This window comes from Euleptes europaea, chromosome 9 (genome assembly GCF_029931775.1).
Source record: "Euleptes europaea isolate rEulEur1 chromosome 9, rEulEur1.hap1, whole genome shotgun sequence".
NCBI classification, from domain to species: domain Eukaryota; kingdom Metazoa; phylum Chordata; class Lepidosauria; order Squamata; family Sphaerodactylidae; genus Euleptes; species Euleptes europaea.
This window is the reverse complement of record NC_079320.1, coordinates 2,177,587-2,192,894: the sequence shown is the minus strand read 5'-3', so window position 1 is coordinate 2,192,894 and position 15,308 is coordinate 2,177,587. Positions and strand designations below refer to the sequence as shown.

At 50.7% G+C, this 15,308-nt stretch overlaps 1 protein-coding gene across 1 annotated transcript; it reads left to right on the top strand.

Moving 5' to 3' along the window:
- Positions 1-722: 722 nt before the first annotated feature.
- NAGK (N-acetylglucosamine kinase) lies at positions 723-14,605 on the top strand. Its single transcript, XM_056855327.1, has 10 exons — positions 723-751; positions 2,052-2,136; positions 4,980-5,078; positions 6,297-6,438; positions 7,621-7,731; positions 9,274-9,386; positions 10,637-10,724; positions 12,054-12,151; positions 13,596-13,674; positions 14,411-14,605. The coding sequence occupies exons 1-10, from the start codon at positions 723-725 to the stop codon at positions 14,587-14,589; spliced, it is 1,023 nt and encodes a 340-aa protein (XP_056711305.1). The 3' UTR covers positions 14,590-14,605.
- The last annotated feature ends 703 nt before the right edge of the window (positions 14,606-15,308 follow it).

Sequence of the window (15,308 nt, the reverse complement as noted above, 5' to 3'; positions counted from 1 at the left end):
CATATATAATTATATATATATAATATATATAATATAATTATATATAATATATAATAATAATATAATATATATATATTATATATATATATATTATATATATATATATATATATAATTAAAAAACCAAATTTATATATATATATATATATATATATATATATATATATATAATTATTAATAATATTAATGATAATAATATTATAATATATATATATATATTATAATTATATTATATATATAATATTTATTATATAATAATATATAATATGTAATAATAATATATAATATATACATTATATATATATAATATATATAATATAATTATATTATATATATATATATATATATAATAAAAAAACCAAACAAGTTGACTGTGCGTAATTTTATTGACTGAAGGCATATTACAGTAGACAAACATATTACGCATGCTATACAAAATATACATTCTGACTATTGAGACAATATGAAAACGTGCCAGGAAAGGACCGCGGCAAGCCAGGAACCATTGATTTGCACTGCCCGAGAAATGTGCAACGACGCTGACTTTGGCATGGTCCAAAAGAGGCGCCTCCTCCGCGCCGCCAGCCCCGCAGGGCAGTCCGCCCCGCCTCCGTAGAGCGCAGCCATGGAGGAGGCGCCGCCGCAGCCCCGATCCGCCACAGCTGGCCCCGCCCGGCGGGCGGGGCCAGCTGTGGCGGATCGGGGCTGGGCGGCGGCGCCTGCATGGCTGCTCTGTACGGCGGCGTGGAGGGGTGAGCGGGGCGGCTGCTGGGGCTGGAGGCGCCTCCAGGTGTTGCCGGCCGCGGCTGCACGCTGGGCGGCACCTGGAGGTTTGGGGGTGGCGCCTGGGGAGGGGCTTCCGCGGGGCACAAGGCACAGACCCCACCCCACCGCAGCCCTTTCCTCCAGGGGAGCCGGTCCCCGCCGCCCGGAGATGGCTCGCCGTCCCAGGGGATCTCTCCAGGTGGGGCCTGGCGCTCTCCCGGCATTGCGGCGCATCTGGGAAGCCAGAGGTTCGTGGGGGAAATAAGAGACCCGGGCCGGGGTTGCAAGAACACAGTTTGTTCTGGCCGCTGCGACCCAGAGGCCCTGATGGGCATCAATCTCCGAGTCAGGGGAAGAGAGATTTGTCCAAATTGAAGTTATGGCGGTACATCCACAAGTTATGCATATCTGATGGTGTTGCAGACCGAAATGCGGCTCGGTACAGTTGCCGTTTCATCGTTCGCTCTGACACTCCGTGACTCTTGACCCGCTTGCTTAAAGCACGCAGGGAGCAAGCCTGTATCTAGGCCACTGGTTCCCAACCGGGGGTCCATGGACCCCCAGGGGTCTGCGAGAACTAAATTAAGGTCCGCGAAACAAAGTTCTAAACCCTTAATAAATTAATATTTTCAATTAAAAGTTCTCTATTATAAAAATAGATATTCAAATATTATTCTAAGTTTAATGTTTAACTAAGAGTTATGATGAAAGTTTATTTTCAAATTCTCTGAATTTTTATTTTGAACCTTGGGGTCCCTGCACCGAACAAAAAAGTCCTAGTGGTCCCTGGTCAAAAAAAGGTTGGGAACCACGGATCTAGGCAGACATTCCTTCCCCCAGCTTCCCTAGCAGTCCGGATGCCAATTATTACCGGGAGATCTTTTGGGCCACTGTTACACAACTGATCCCCAGACATGGCAGCTTCAGTGGGCGTCACAGCCCCGCTGAATGCTGTCCCCCAAGGGCCGCTCATAACCTCCAGGGGCGGCCCAAGGCAGAGTTGGCAACCCAGAGAAGGCCGCTGGGCGCTCAAGGACATGCAAATGGAGGCCAACAGGCGAAGGGACTCCCGGCCACAGGAAATGTGCCAAGGGCTGCATCTGAACATCTTCCCTTCTTGTGGGGGCTGGGTATGAGGTTTCGGCCTCTGCTTCGGCTTAGATGACCCCCCCCCCCCAGCCCTAGGGATGGGGAGGGCTGGCACTGAAAGCCCATAAGTTGAAAAATGGACTCTGGCCCGGTGGTCTCAGCAGGCTTTCTGTTGGCTGCTTTTGTTTTCCTCCACAGAGGGGGCACCCATTCCAAGGTGGTCCTCCTGTCTCAGGATGGCAAGATCCTGGCGGAGAGTGAGGGGCTCTGCACCAACCACTGGGTAAGGATCTGCCCCTCCAGGCAATGAGGATGCCGGATACTGAGTCAGACCATCAGCAGCGCAGCAGGAGGCAGAATCACACCCTTCGGAGTCCATTGACGTCAGAGGGCCCCAAAGATTGTCACTCTGCTCATTTATGTATTTTCTTCATTGACGTGAGCCAGCATGGTGTAGTGGTTAGAGCAGGGGTCCTCAAACTACGGCCAGTGGGCCGGATCCGGCCCCTCAGGGTCCTGAACCCGGCCCCTCAGGCTGGGCCCAAAACCAGCGCCGCGCCTCCCCACCGGGAACTACGAGCCCCATGATGCAGCGCGGCCTGCCTCTGGATGGAAACAGGAGGGGGAGAAAGCCTGTTCCCCCTCCCGCTGCATGCCGGGAGCGGTAGTTCGAGGCGGCCCTCCGCACGGGGATGGTCTCCGACCGGCTCCGCTTGGGCGCTATCTTGTGACCTGAGGCGGCCGTCACCGTCTCCTCCTCCTTTCCTCCTTTCCCCCTCCCTACCCGCCTGCCTTCGTCCAGCCCTCCAAAAGAGGGAGCTGAGGAGGCTGCCGCCAATTGCAGCTGCCGCCGGTGGTTTGGGAAGAAGCCCACCGCCTCCTGTCCAGTTGCTCCTGTCTAAGCCGAATTCGGCCACTTATGCACGGGAGGTTTTGCCTTGGATTTGCCGCTCTCTAGAGGCACATTTTCCCCATCTTGCATTCTCAAAACTCTGCATGGGGGGGGGGGGCTTATTGTTGAGCTTTGAGCATTCAGATGGGAAAAATGTTCCTCTAGAGAGGTGCAAATCCAAGGCAAAACCTCCCGTGCATAAATGGCCAAAAATAAGCCCCCATGCAGAGTTTTGAGAATTCAGATAGAGGAAATGTGCATCTAGAGAGCAGCAAATCCAAGGCAAAACCTTCCACGCATAAACATTTTCCCCCATCTGAATTCGCAAAAACTCTGCATAGGGGCTTATTTTTGACTTTTGAGGATTTGGCTGGGGAAAATTTGCGTTTAGAGAGCGGCCCTAGGATAGCACTGAGAATTTTTTTTTAAATAAATAAGCCCCATATAGCAGCATGCCCAGGAAGCATCAAGCCGACCTCCTGCAAGACTAGTGACCCCGCCCTGCAGCCCTCTCCTTCATACTGACCTTTCCCACTTCCCCTCCTAAATTTACCTCTTTTTTTATCCTTATTTTCCCTCTCCCTTTTTAAATCAGTCCTAATTTTACCTCTCTTCCCCCCCCCCCCGTCCTCCTTGGCGCCTCGCTGAAAACTGCACAGCATCTTTTGCAGAAACGAAGATTTTGCAGAAAGCCTAAGTGGGGGGACTGAGCCTAAGTAGGCAGCTGGCCCCTTCCCTGGGCATCGGTAGTGTGCCCGACGAGAGGTAGGCATATATGCCACATCTGGTGGCACAGGGTGGCCAGTTGCCCACTTTTCTTCTGTAGGAAAAGAATAGCCGGTTTCTCTTTGCTGGGTGACATCAGTGGGGTTTTGTAGTCAGATGACGACCATGAGAGATTTTGTGTGCCCTTTCAGTTCTGGCGGTTCCTGTAACAGTGCAATCCTGGCTCTATAAAACCCAGCAAGAGCAAAATACTAACTATATCTTTGTTACGCTGCAGAGGTGAGCGTGGTGTAGGGGAAACCTTCACCTTTAATAGTATAAATGCCTGTTAATTAAAGAGCTTGTGTGTGTGCCTGCTAGTGAGTGGGCTTGTGTGTGTGTGTTTGCTAGTGAAAGCTTGTGTGTGTGTTTGCTAGTGAGTGAGCTTGTGCGTTACTGCTGAGCAGTATGTGCAGTGTGAATAGGAATTCGTTCATATTTTTTTCAAACTATAGTCCGGCCCCCAACAGTGTTTGAGGGACAGTGAACTGGCCCCCTGTTTAAAAAGTTTGAGGACCCCTGGGTTAGAGTGCCAAAATAGGATCTGGGAGACCCGGGTTCAGATCCCCACTTTGTCATGGAAGCTGGCTGGGTGACCTTGGGTCAGCCACACACTCTCAGCCATGGTGTAGTGGTTAAGAGTAGCGATTTGGAGTGGTGGACTCTAATCTGGAGTGGGGTTTGATTCCCCACTAGTCCACATGAGCGGTGGACGCTAATCTGGTGAACCGGGTTTGATTCCCCGCTCCTCCACATGAAGTCAGCTGGGTGTCCTTGGGCTAGTCACAGCTCTCTTAGAGGTCTCTCAGCCCCACCTACCTCACAGGGTGTCTGTTGTGGGGAAGGGAAGGTGATCGTAAGCTAGTTTGAGTCGGCATATAAAAACCTACTCTTCTTCTCAGCCTGGCCTATCTCACAGGGTTGTTGTGAAGATAAATTGGAGGCGAGGAGAATCCATTTTCCCAATCCTAGTCTGACACTAACCACTACATAATACTGTCTCTAATTGAATGCATTCCCAAAAGCAGACAGATGTTAGGAGGGGGGGGCGCACATTCTCCCTACTTTTCTCCCAATCTTTCTGCTGCAGGGAAGGATAATCCCCCTGCCAAAAAAGCAAATTTTGGATTTAAATTACAGGTGGAGAGGTACCATCTGGATATAAGGGAAAAATTTACAGTGAGTTATTCGATAGTGGAATCAGCTGCCAAGGGAGGTGGTGAGCGCCCCCTCACTGGCAGTCTTTAAGCAGAAGCTGGACAAGCACTTGTCAGGGATGCTCTAGTAGGGTGATCCTGCATTAAACAGGGGGTTGGGCTAGATGGCCTGGATGGCCCCTTCCGACTATATGATTCTGTGGTTCTAAATTATGCTTCCGAAGCTTGGGGTAAGGGCTTGGGAGGTTCCCGAGTATTTGGGAGTGACTGACCATAACAGAGACCTCCTTGGTCTGTTCTCTTTCCGAGCAGCTGGTTGGCTCAGACAAATGCCTGGAACGGATAGAGGCCATGGTCCGCGAAGCCAAAGGGAAGGCGGGTGCCAACGAAGAGGTTCCACTGCGCTCCTTGGTGAGTGTCCTGCCCTCTCCCTCCTGGCTCCTCCGCCCTCCAAGGAGCAGGCCAGGCCTGTGTTTGGGACTCCCCCATCTTGGGGGCTCGCTTCTGAGATCTCAGAACCCTGCTTGAGCGGTGGGGGGGGTGGGCAGTAGCCAGGCCAAGCTGTGCTGTGGGTAGACAGAAGCTCATGGTAAAGCTCCCCTGAAGGGTGGTTTTCCCACGCGTGCTTCCCTGGCCTTGCAAAGGGGAGGGACCCTGAGCATACTGCAGCACCCATGACGTGGACTTAATTGGCTCCCTAATTACTCCCTGGAGCTGTAATTCCCAAGAGTTCCTTGACAGACCCAGGGAGTCCGAAAGATTTCCCCAAAGGGAGAAGGCCTGCAAGACAATTGTATAAATGGGGGGTCCCTTCCCTTTTTGAGCCTGTGGCCACACTTTGGCCCAACCCCAACATGGCTGCCATGGGACATGGAGCTGAGCACCAAACGGCTGCCATGGGAGGCAGAACCTCACATGAAGGAAGGCCAAGAACGGGATAAGAGGAGTAATTTTTTAAAAAATACACTAGAAGAGAGCAGTGAGGAAGAGAAAACTGATGCTGTGGTGGAAGCTGCCAGTGAAACAACGTTATTTCAATTTGCACACCAATCAGATCACCAATGACCAGTCAGAAGCCCTGCTGGACAGGTACCCCACCAGACCTCACCCACTGGGTGGGTGCCAGGAAAGGTGTCGGCTGGCGCCATGGCGCCTCATGTTGAGGACCCTGGTATAGGTCAGGGAGTAAGTGCCGGAGCTCTGGCCACAAAGATATTGAGCCACGTTGGTAGGCCTTGTATTAGACAGGCGTGTGTTCTGCTCTCTCCACTGATGTCAAAGCCAGCCTGCCAGGGTGAGGTATTCCCCCTGGCCAGAGCCCCTCTCTGAGCCAAATTACACATTGGGGTTTGTTTGTTTTTTTGAGTGAATCTGGTCTGGATTTCCCAGACCTGATTTGCTTCCCCTGTGACCAGTCATTCTACCCATGTATCTCCAGAATGGCGCAAATTAATGCCCCCTGGTGCTGTTTTCAGGGAGACAGAAGCCCCTCCTCCTCCCCCCACATTGTGGTCCCCAGCTGAACTTGGCTTCCACGATACGTTAAAAAGGAGTTCCCTGTAGCTGCTCTTCTGTCAGGCGGGGGGTGTGGGGGGAGAAGGTGTTCACCTTGGGGGCCGACTGTTGCAGGGTCTCTCCCTGAGCGGAGGGGAGCAGAAAGAAGCCATCCAGAAGCTGATAGAGGAACTGCAAACACGCTTCCCCTGCCTCAGCGAGAATTACTACATCACCTCCGATGCCATCGGGGCCATGGCCACGGCTACCGACCACGGTAAGAGCGCTGGATTGTGGGAGAGTCGCTTTTTCCATCACCCGTGAATTGGCAGGTAATGGAAGTTTTCCATGGGGGTGGTCTTACCAGAGCTGTGCAAGGCTAGGAAGTTCCTCTGCGAATTTTGCAAGACTGGGGGGTGGGGGCTTTCATGCACACTGAAAGATTCGCTCTCTGTCCATTTTAGCAACCGTTTGCAAGTGGATTTTACATTTCATGCAGCAAAATCCAGTTGCAGAGTGTCTTGGAAGTGGATTATTTGACATGTGTGGATAATCTTTGCAAGTCAATTCAGATAATTTTGCTAAACCTGAGTTTGCATAATCTGTGTAGCAGCTCCAGTGTAGCAAAAATTTCCTTGTCAAATCAGCTTCTTTTTCTACCAAACTCACCAGAATTTGGCTGTTCAGCTTTAAAGCACTGCGTCTAGAAAGGACTCCAGGGGGGTAGCTGTGTTCATCTGTAGCAGAAAATGTCCCATGGCACCTTAAAGATTAGGAAAGTGTAATTCAGCCTAAGTGTTTATGAGCCTAAACTCCTTTCTGAGCCGAACCACAGAAGCTTATGCTGGAATACATTTTCCTAGTCATTAAGGTTCCATGGGACTCCTGATTTATTTTACACCTAGAAAGATTATCTGAATGAGTGCCCACCTTGGTATTTCAGTCTGCTTTCATCATCAAACAAATATGGGGAATGGGGATTTTGAGAACCAAAACTGAAGGACTAAATGGGGAGGGAGGTTCCTGGCGTATGATTCTCCCCACTCTCTTGCAAAAAAGTAGAATTCAGTGACTGCTTAGAACCTGTTGCTTAATGCTGGGGCACCAATATGACCTTTCCAAATGGATTAGCCTTTGAAAAACTCCTTCAATTGACTGGAAGCCCAATTCATTCCCAAAGGTGGGGTGGTGCTCAGCCAGGAGGGACCCCACCCTGACTGCTAACATCACCATGGAGAGCCCCCCCTCCATACCTGTCCATCCAGGTGTCAGGCTCGAATCGCCTCTGTTTGGAGGGGAGGTGTGTTACACAGAAGAGGAGGCAGCTGCTGGCCATGGAGGGTGGGGTATAAATGCAATAAATAAGTTACTGAAATAAATAGTAACCGTCGGCTGTGGGTGTACTTGGCCTCGATCCTGCTGCTACCTGCATTGATCTTCTCTCTCTCTCCCAATGCAGGGGGCGTGGTGCTCATCTCTGGAACAGGCTCCACCTGCAAGCTTATCAACCCTGATGGCTCTCAGATCAGCTGCGGGGGATGGGGGCACATGATGGGAGATGAGGGGTCAGGTGAGAAACGGGCCTTGGGGACCTCTCCCAGGGTTGCTTTGGGATTGGGTTTCGTTTACCACTGCATTCAACGGCTTCATGTTTTTGGATAAAGAGCTTTCCTGGAGCTCTAGAAATCTGCTGGCCTAAATCACTTAGCTCTGTGCTGGGAAATGTCTAGAGAATGGAAATTCTCCTGCCCCCAAAAAACTGTGGAGTTGTTCTGGCATGCAGTCCGGGTGCCAGGAGCCCAGAATGGTGAGAGGCTGTGTCTAAGTGGCAGAGCATCTGCTTGGCATGCAGAAGGTCCCCAGATCAATCCCTGGTATTTCCAATAAAAGCTATTCAGTAGTAGGTGATGTGAAAGACCTCAGAAGAGCAGCTGCCACTCTGAGTAGGCAATACTGACCTTGATAGAACAAAAAAGGTCTGACTAAAAGGTCATTTAGGGAGGGTCCATGGCTCAGTAGTAGAGCATCTGCTATGTGTGCAGAAGGTCCCAGGTTCAATCCCCGGCATCTCCACTTAAAAGGATCATGTCATAGGTGATGTGAAAAGCTTCTTACATAAGAACATAAGAAAGGCCCTGCTGGATCAGACCAAGTCCCATCAAGTCCAGCAGTCTGTTCACACAGTGGCCAACCAGGTGCCTCTAGGAAGCCACTAACAAGACGAGTGCAGCAGCACCATCCTGCCTGTGTTCCACTGCACCCAAAATAATAGGCATGCTCCTCTGATACTAGTGAGAATAGGTATGCAGCATGACTAGTATCCATTCTAACTAACAGCCATGAATACCCCTCTCCTCCATGAATATGTCCACTCCCCTCTTAAAGCCCTCCAAACTGGCAGCCATCACCATATCCTGGGGCTTTTCTTCTGAAAAGCTTTTCATTCTGAGTAGACCATACACCCTGGACAAGACAGTGGCCTTGCTCAGTATAAGAAGAGAAGGTTTTTATACCCCGATTTTCTCTACCTTTTTTAAAGTCAAACAGGCTTACAATTGCCTTCCTTTCCTCTCCCCACAACAGACACCTTGTGAGGTAGGTGGGGCTGAGTTCAGAGAGAACTGTGACTAGCCCAAGGTCACCCAGCAGTCTTCATGTGTAGGAGCAGGGAATCAAATCTGGTTCTCCAGATTAGACTCCACTGCTCCTAACCACTACACCACGCTGGTCAGTGCCACATGATCTGAGCATGTGTAATATGATCTCCCTAGCATCATGGAGACACCCAAGCTGATGTCACCACCCCATGTTTAACATTCCAGAAGCTTCTATGCCTGCACAGAAAGGCCTGGCAATCCTTGGAGACATTCCTAGACATTCACAACTGGCATTTGCTGCAAGCCAATTAGTTTCAGGAGGCTAAAGAGGAACTTTTTTGGTTTAATGACCATGTTGTGTTTCTTTCTTAACCTTGGGTTGCATTAGTGATGGGCCAGGCTAAGATATTTGTGGCAATTTGATCATGTAAGGCCTCCGCCCAGGCTCAGAGAGGAAGGTTGGGCTGAGGTAGCAATTTGGATCATGGAAGGCTAAGGTGTCTCTTGTTTTGCAGCGTACTGGATCGCCCACCAGGCAGTGAAGATAGTCTTTGACGGCTTGGATAACCTTGAAGTGCCACCCCACGACATCAGCTACGTCAAGCAAGCCATGTTTGACTATTTCCAGGTGATGCCCCCACAAAAAGTTGGTTGCCTTTTCCCCCAGTCTTCTGCAATGAAAGGTTGTTGGTGGTAACAGAGCAGCGCACCACAAGAAAACCACACACACCTGGTCACAAATATTGTTGGTTTAAGAACCAGAGAGGGACTTGCAGGAAACAGACTATCTAGGCATCCACCCGAGTGCCTTCTATGGAGCGTCTGTTGCAGCTTGATGAAATACTGTTTGCAGTTGGACAAAATACTGGAAGTGAGAGAGGAAGTGGGAAAGGCTGGGGTGGGAGTGGCTGTGTTGTTCTGCTGGCTGTTTTGCCCTTTTCAGGAGTAAGCAGAACAAACGATACAAAACAGGCAATGGCACTCTTTAAATATAAAAACCATCGGCCACGGAGCTGAGCTTCTCTTGGCAGGTAACACTAGTTAGCTTGGCGAAAAGTGTTTTGATGGGTTTTAACTCTGTGCGCTGCCTATGTCCCTATGTCCACCAAAAGAAAGCAGATGGCCAGGGCAAGCCAGGCTTCCTCCTCCCCCCCCCCTTTCTCCATGATGCTGCATACAGTGGGAAGTCCAGGCATGGGCGTGGTCTGGCCAGTTCGTGCCTGCACTTTGGATCCTGCAGAATGGTGCCCAGGCAGCCTTACCCATCAGCCCTTCCTCCTCTCTTGCCACCCTGAGCCCAGCCAGTTCCGAACGGGGAGGTGGGAAGAATCAGGTAGGAGGTAATGCGAATGAATCTCTGCCTGAGACCTTGAAAGCTGCTGCAAATCTGAGTAGACAATACTGACAGTGATGGACCAGTGGTCTGATTCAGTACAAGGCAGCTTCATGTGTTCAGATGTCCCCTTTCATAGGTGAAGACATCTTTGCTTCATCAGAACCAGTGTTGACCTGCTAGCTAAGAGTATGAGCCAGGAGGCCATTGGTCAAATGCTTATACTTGCTACGAAATCACTAGGTGGCTTTCAGGCTTGGCCCCCGCAGGACCCTCCCCCAGGGTCCTTATGACTGGTCTACCTTATGGTTCTGCTGCACTCGTCTTGTTAGTGGCTTCCTAGAGGCACCTGGTTGGCCACTGTGTGAACAGACTGCTGGACTTGATGGGCCTTGGTCTGATCCAGCAGGGCCTTTCTTATATTCTTATATGTTCTTATGCAGTTGCAAGGATTCCTGCAATCAGCCATGTGAGGAGTTTTGAATGCTCCAAGTGTCAGATGGGTTTTATGTCTCATTGTAATGCTGGTGTTCTGGTTTCCTCAGGTCTCTGACAGGATGGGGCTTCTGACGCATCTCTACAGGACCTTTGAGAAGTCCAAGTTTGCAGGATTTTGCCAGAGGCTGGCAGAAGGTAGCTAGAGAGACCAAGTTCTGCCACATTTTTATCCCATCTTTTCTCTATGAAATTTAGGGCGTTGGATAGTGTTCTTTCCTATGTTTCATCACAAGAACCTTGTAAAGTAGATCAGGCTAAGAGAGACTGGCCCAAGGTCACCCCCTGAGCTTAATGGCAGAGTGGGGACTCAAACCTTGGTTTCCCCTGTCCAAGACCAGGTGTGTTGTTTACGAACTTTTGGAAGGACCTGTGATGGAGCTGCCCCTCAACAAAGAGCACTGCCTAGTGGGACTCCAGAGGCCCTGAGTTGGCTGTTGAGAATCTGCCCAGAGGGTGTAGGACTCTCAGCCAAATGCATATCCTACAAAAGCCTCTGAAGATTTCAGTGATCTTGGGCAGGAGGAGAAGCAGGCTCGAAGGCCTGTAAAGTACCCACCAGGAGAGAAGAGCTTGTGTCTGCAAGCTGCAACTTTCTTAACCTTCCTCCTCAAAGAGCCGAAGGCAAAACTGGCCAAGACTTCAAGTCCTTGACTTCTGTGTGGCCAGTGAAGCAGGAATTGTGGCCACTGCAAAGGAAGACCTCTCTGCTTTTCTCACATGGAGGCTGAAACCCAATAGAAGCTTCCTCCAGGATCTTGATTGGGCTGCAGTAAAACTTAGTTTTTCTGACAGTGTTCAGGTTTGGGAAGGAGAGACGCCTTCTTGAAGGTTCTCCACCTCCCTTGCTTGGGGGAAATTGAATTTCTTCTTCTCTCAAGTACTTCGATGGGTGGAAACCTCCAAAATTACACATTTTGATCCTCCCCACCCTCCACCCCCGTGGTCACTGAAACTTTGGTTGATCTGAAACCTGTTTTGGAACCCAAAGCTTTCCCCACTCAAAGACACAAATGGGTGGGGCAGGGTCTGAAGAATGTTTATTGCCAAAAAGCAATGCAAGCAAAGCTGCCGTAGAGGCTTGACTGGTGCAGCAGCATCTCATGATAGAAGAAGGAAAACCTAGTCATGTCATTGGTCAAAATCCGAAGGACGCAGCAGGTGGTCCCTGGGCCAAAGTATGTATTTTAGCCCAGGGACCACCTGCTGCGTCCTTCGGATTTTGACCAGTGACATGCCTAGGTTTTCTTTCTATCATGAGATAGAAACTCCAGTTTCTCCCCGCTGGGCTTGCAGAATTGAGAGTAACCCACCGTGAAACTTTTATTAGAGAAAAATGGGTTTAAAATGCCTTAATTTGACTCTTCCCAGAGCTGCCTGTTAGTTACACGGGCATTAACCCTTGCTGTAGTGCGTTGGAGTTTGGCTGAACCAGTATTCTCTCTCTGTCTCTCCCTCCCTCTCCAGGAGCCCAGGCCGGGGACCCCTTGTGCGGGTTTATTTTCAACAAGGCAGGGGCAGTCTTGGCACGACACGTCGTAGCTGTACTGCCAAAAATTGACAAGGTAACTTGCAGACTCGAGCAGTCTGGTGTGGCAGACAAGTGGTGGACAATGAGTGGGGTATGAAAGGACTGGCTCTTTGGGAACAGCACCCCTGGTGCCTCATTGGGGGAAGTGGTTTGCGCCATTCCCCGTTAAGGCACCAAACTGCTGATGGAACCAAGGAACGTCTGTGTATGTCACATGGGGTTGCCAACCTCCAGGTGGAGTCTGGAGATCTCATAAGAACATCAAAAAGCCATGCTGGATCAGACCAAGGCCCATCGAGTCCAGCAGTCTGTTCACACTGTGGCCAATTAGGTGCCTCCAGGAAGCCCACAAACAAGACCACTGCAGCAGTGCTAATATCCTGCCTGTGTTCCACAGCACCTAATATAATAGGCATGCTCCTCTGATCCTGGAGAGACTAGGTATGCATCATGACTAGTATTCATTTTGACTAGTAGCCATGGATAGCCCTCTCCTCCCTGAACATGCCCACCCCCCTCTTAAAGCCTTCCAAGTTGGCAGCCATCACCACTTCCTGGGGCAGGGAGTTCCACAGTTTAACTATGCATTGTATGAAGAAATACTTCCTTTTATCTGTTTTGAGTCTCTCACCCTCCAGCTTCAGCAGATGACCCCGTGTTCTAGTACACATGAACACATGAAGCTGCCTTATACCGAATCAGACCCTTGGTCCATCAAAGTCAGTATTGTCTACTCAGACCGGCAGCAGCTCTCCAGGGTCTCAGGCAGAGGTCTGTTAATTATTATGAGAGAGGAAGAAAAGCTCCTGGAGTTACAATTGATCTCTAGATTATAGCAATCAGTTCTCCAGGAGAAAATGACTGCTTTGGAGGGTGGACTCTGCGGCATCGCATCCGTGCCGAGGTCCCTCCCCAAACCCCACCCCCAAATCTCCACAAATTTCCCCACCCAGAGCTGGCAACCTTAATGGCACATCTCTTGCCAAATCTTTTGGACAGCAAAGACAGGACAGTCTCCTGAAAACTCATGACCAGCCCGCCCTGTAAGCTGGCAAACGTGGCTGTGATAGACACAAGCCTGGGTTACCTCGGTGGGACTGTTCGTGCCTCCAGAGGTGGATCCACGCTGTAGCAAAGAACCTCTCGATAGGAGGCAGCTGTCCGTTCCTCCTGCCCGTATCCCATTCTCAAGTTATGTCCTTGAGAGGAGCAGGCAGGGCTATGGAATCTTCTGCTGCCCACCAAGTGCACCTGACCCACAGATGTCGAGTATTTTCCCTCCTCCCCTCATAACTGCAGCTTGGCTGCCTTTCGTTGGTTCCCAGATTTGCAGTGCAGGCTAAAGGCACATGCAAGTACACAAGAGTAGGTCAAGTGAGCCCCTGGCTGGGAGGACCTCCCCACCTTGATACTCTGTCCCAAAGGTGAGATGGAATTGGGAAGCCTGCTAAAAAGCGCTCTCTCTCTCCCTCTCCAAGAGCCTCTTCCAAGGCAAGCTGGGGCTGCCCATTCTGTGCGTGGGATCGGTGTGGAACAGCTGGGAGAAGATGAAAGACGGTGAGCAGAGCTTGGTGGTGGGGCGGAGCGCCAAGCCAGGCTTTGCATTTTGAGGGCAGGTTTGCTTCGCAAGACTAAAAGTGGTTTGGGTCAGTGGTTTCCCTCCCTGCCATCTGCGCTGTGGGTAGGGTAGGGGGCCAGGGGCCACAAGGGTGTGCGGTGACTCACCAAAGGGGAAGGAGGCATGTGGCCATACTAGTGTGTAGCCCAACACAAGAACATTCACCCCTGGACAGAATGTTGGTGTTCAAAGTGGCTTCCAAATCCAACCAGACCAGGCTGGCCACAGTTGGGGCAGAGTGACTTCTAACTGGCAGCTGGCATCACGGCAACAGCAGGCAGCTGCCGCCTACTGAATGAAACCCTCGCCGTTCACACTCCTTACTGCCTGCTCCTTTCAACTGGAGATGCCAACAAGACCTGGGGCCTTCCGCATGCCAAGCAGAGCCACAGCCCGTTGCATTCATTCGCTCCGTCTTAGCTTTGCCCGTTTTAGCATCAAAGCACCAGTCCCAGCCTGGAGGAAAGGCCTCTGCTGATGCTCGCTCTGATTAGGGGAAAGCTGACGATGGGCTGGCTCTGGTTGGCCAAAGAGGAGCCATTGGCCCACCCCCCCTCTCTAGGCCAGCATCTTTCATTCACCAGCTTTGCGGGGATGGTAACTGTGTGGAAGCTGAGGAGTGGGTGTCCTCCACCACACCCACCCTCAGACCCCCCTGCTTCTCTTTGCTCCCAGGGTTCATCAGTGTCCTGAGCGAGCACCGTTGCGGCGCCTTCTCCAGATTCAGCCTCTTGAAGTTGAGGCAGTCCTCTGCCCTGGGAGGAGCGAGCCTGGGGGCCAAGCACATTGGGCAAGCCGTGCCCTTGGACTACACCGCCAACGTGGACGTCTTCTACATGCACTCCTTCTCCTAGGGGCACTCGTGGGAGGGCCGCCTGATCTCCCCTTGAAATGGAACACGGGTTGGGACTTTTTTTTTGGGTAAGGCAAGTTTTTTTAAAATTCACCAATAAAAAACCTAATTTTGTCACAGTGGGGTAACAGTACAATGATGGAGGGAGGGGTGCATGCACCTCAAAGCATCTGCTCCGCTCTCTCACACAACAGCTGGATACCAAGCAGCACTGGGAGCTAAGGCGGGGCTTCCCCCCTTCAGTGCAGTATGACCAAGAGGAGGACCTGTCACCCACTCCCATACAAAAAAGGAGGCAGTGGGGAAAGAAATGCCCGGCCTGCCCGAACTACCACTTGGTGGAGCATGACTGAGGCTGGGAGGGAGCAAAGCAAGGGTTTAAACATCACTATCCCTGGGCGCTTTTGCAAAAACTGGGACTGGCCAGGATCCTGCTGCTCTTGGGGCAGAGGTGAAGCGGCTTAGCTGCTTTTGGACCAAATGAGTGTTCTTTGTTGTGGGTTTGAGGTATAGACATTCTGCCCTGACTTCTCCTCCAAGTCCCTGAGCTGAGCTCCTCCACCCTCTGTTCCATTCACCATTTGCCACTTCAGCACCTATTACATTTCCCATCATCCTATGCTGCTCACCCTCCATTTTGTCAGACTGAGTGGCCAGAAGCTGGGCTCTTCCACAGCTTTTGCCTTTCCTTGTTACCTTCCATGAGCTCATGCCGCTTGA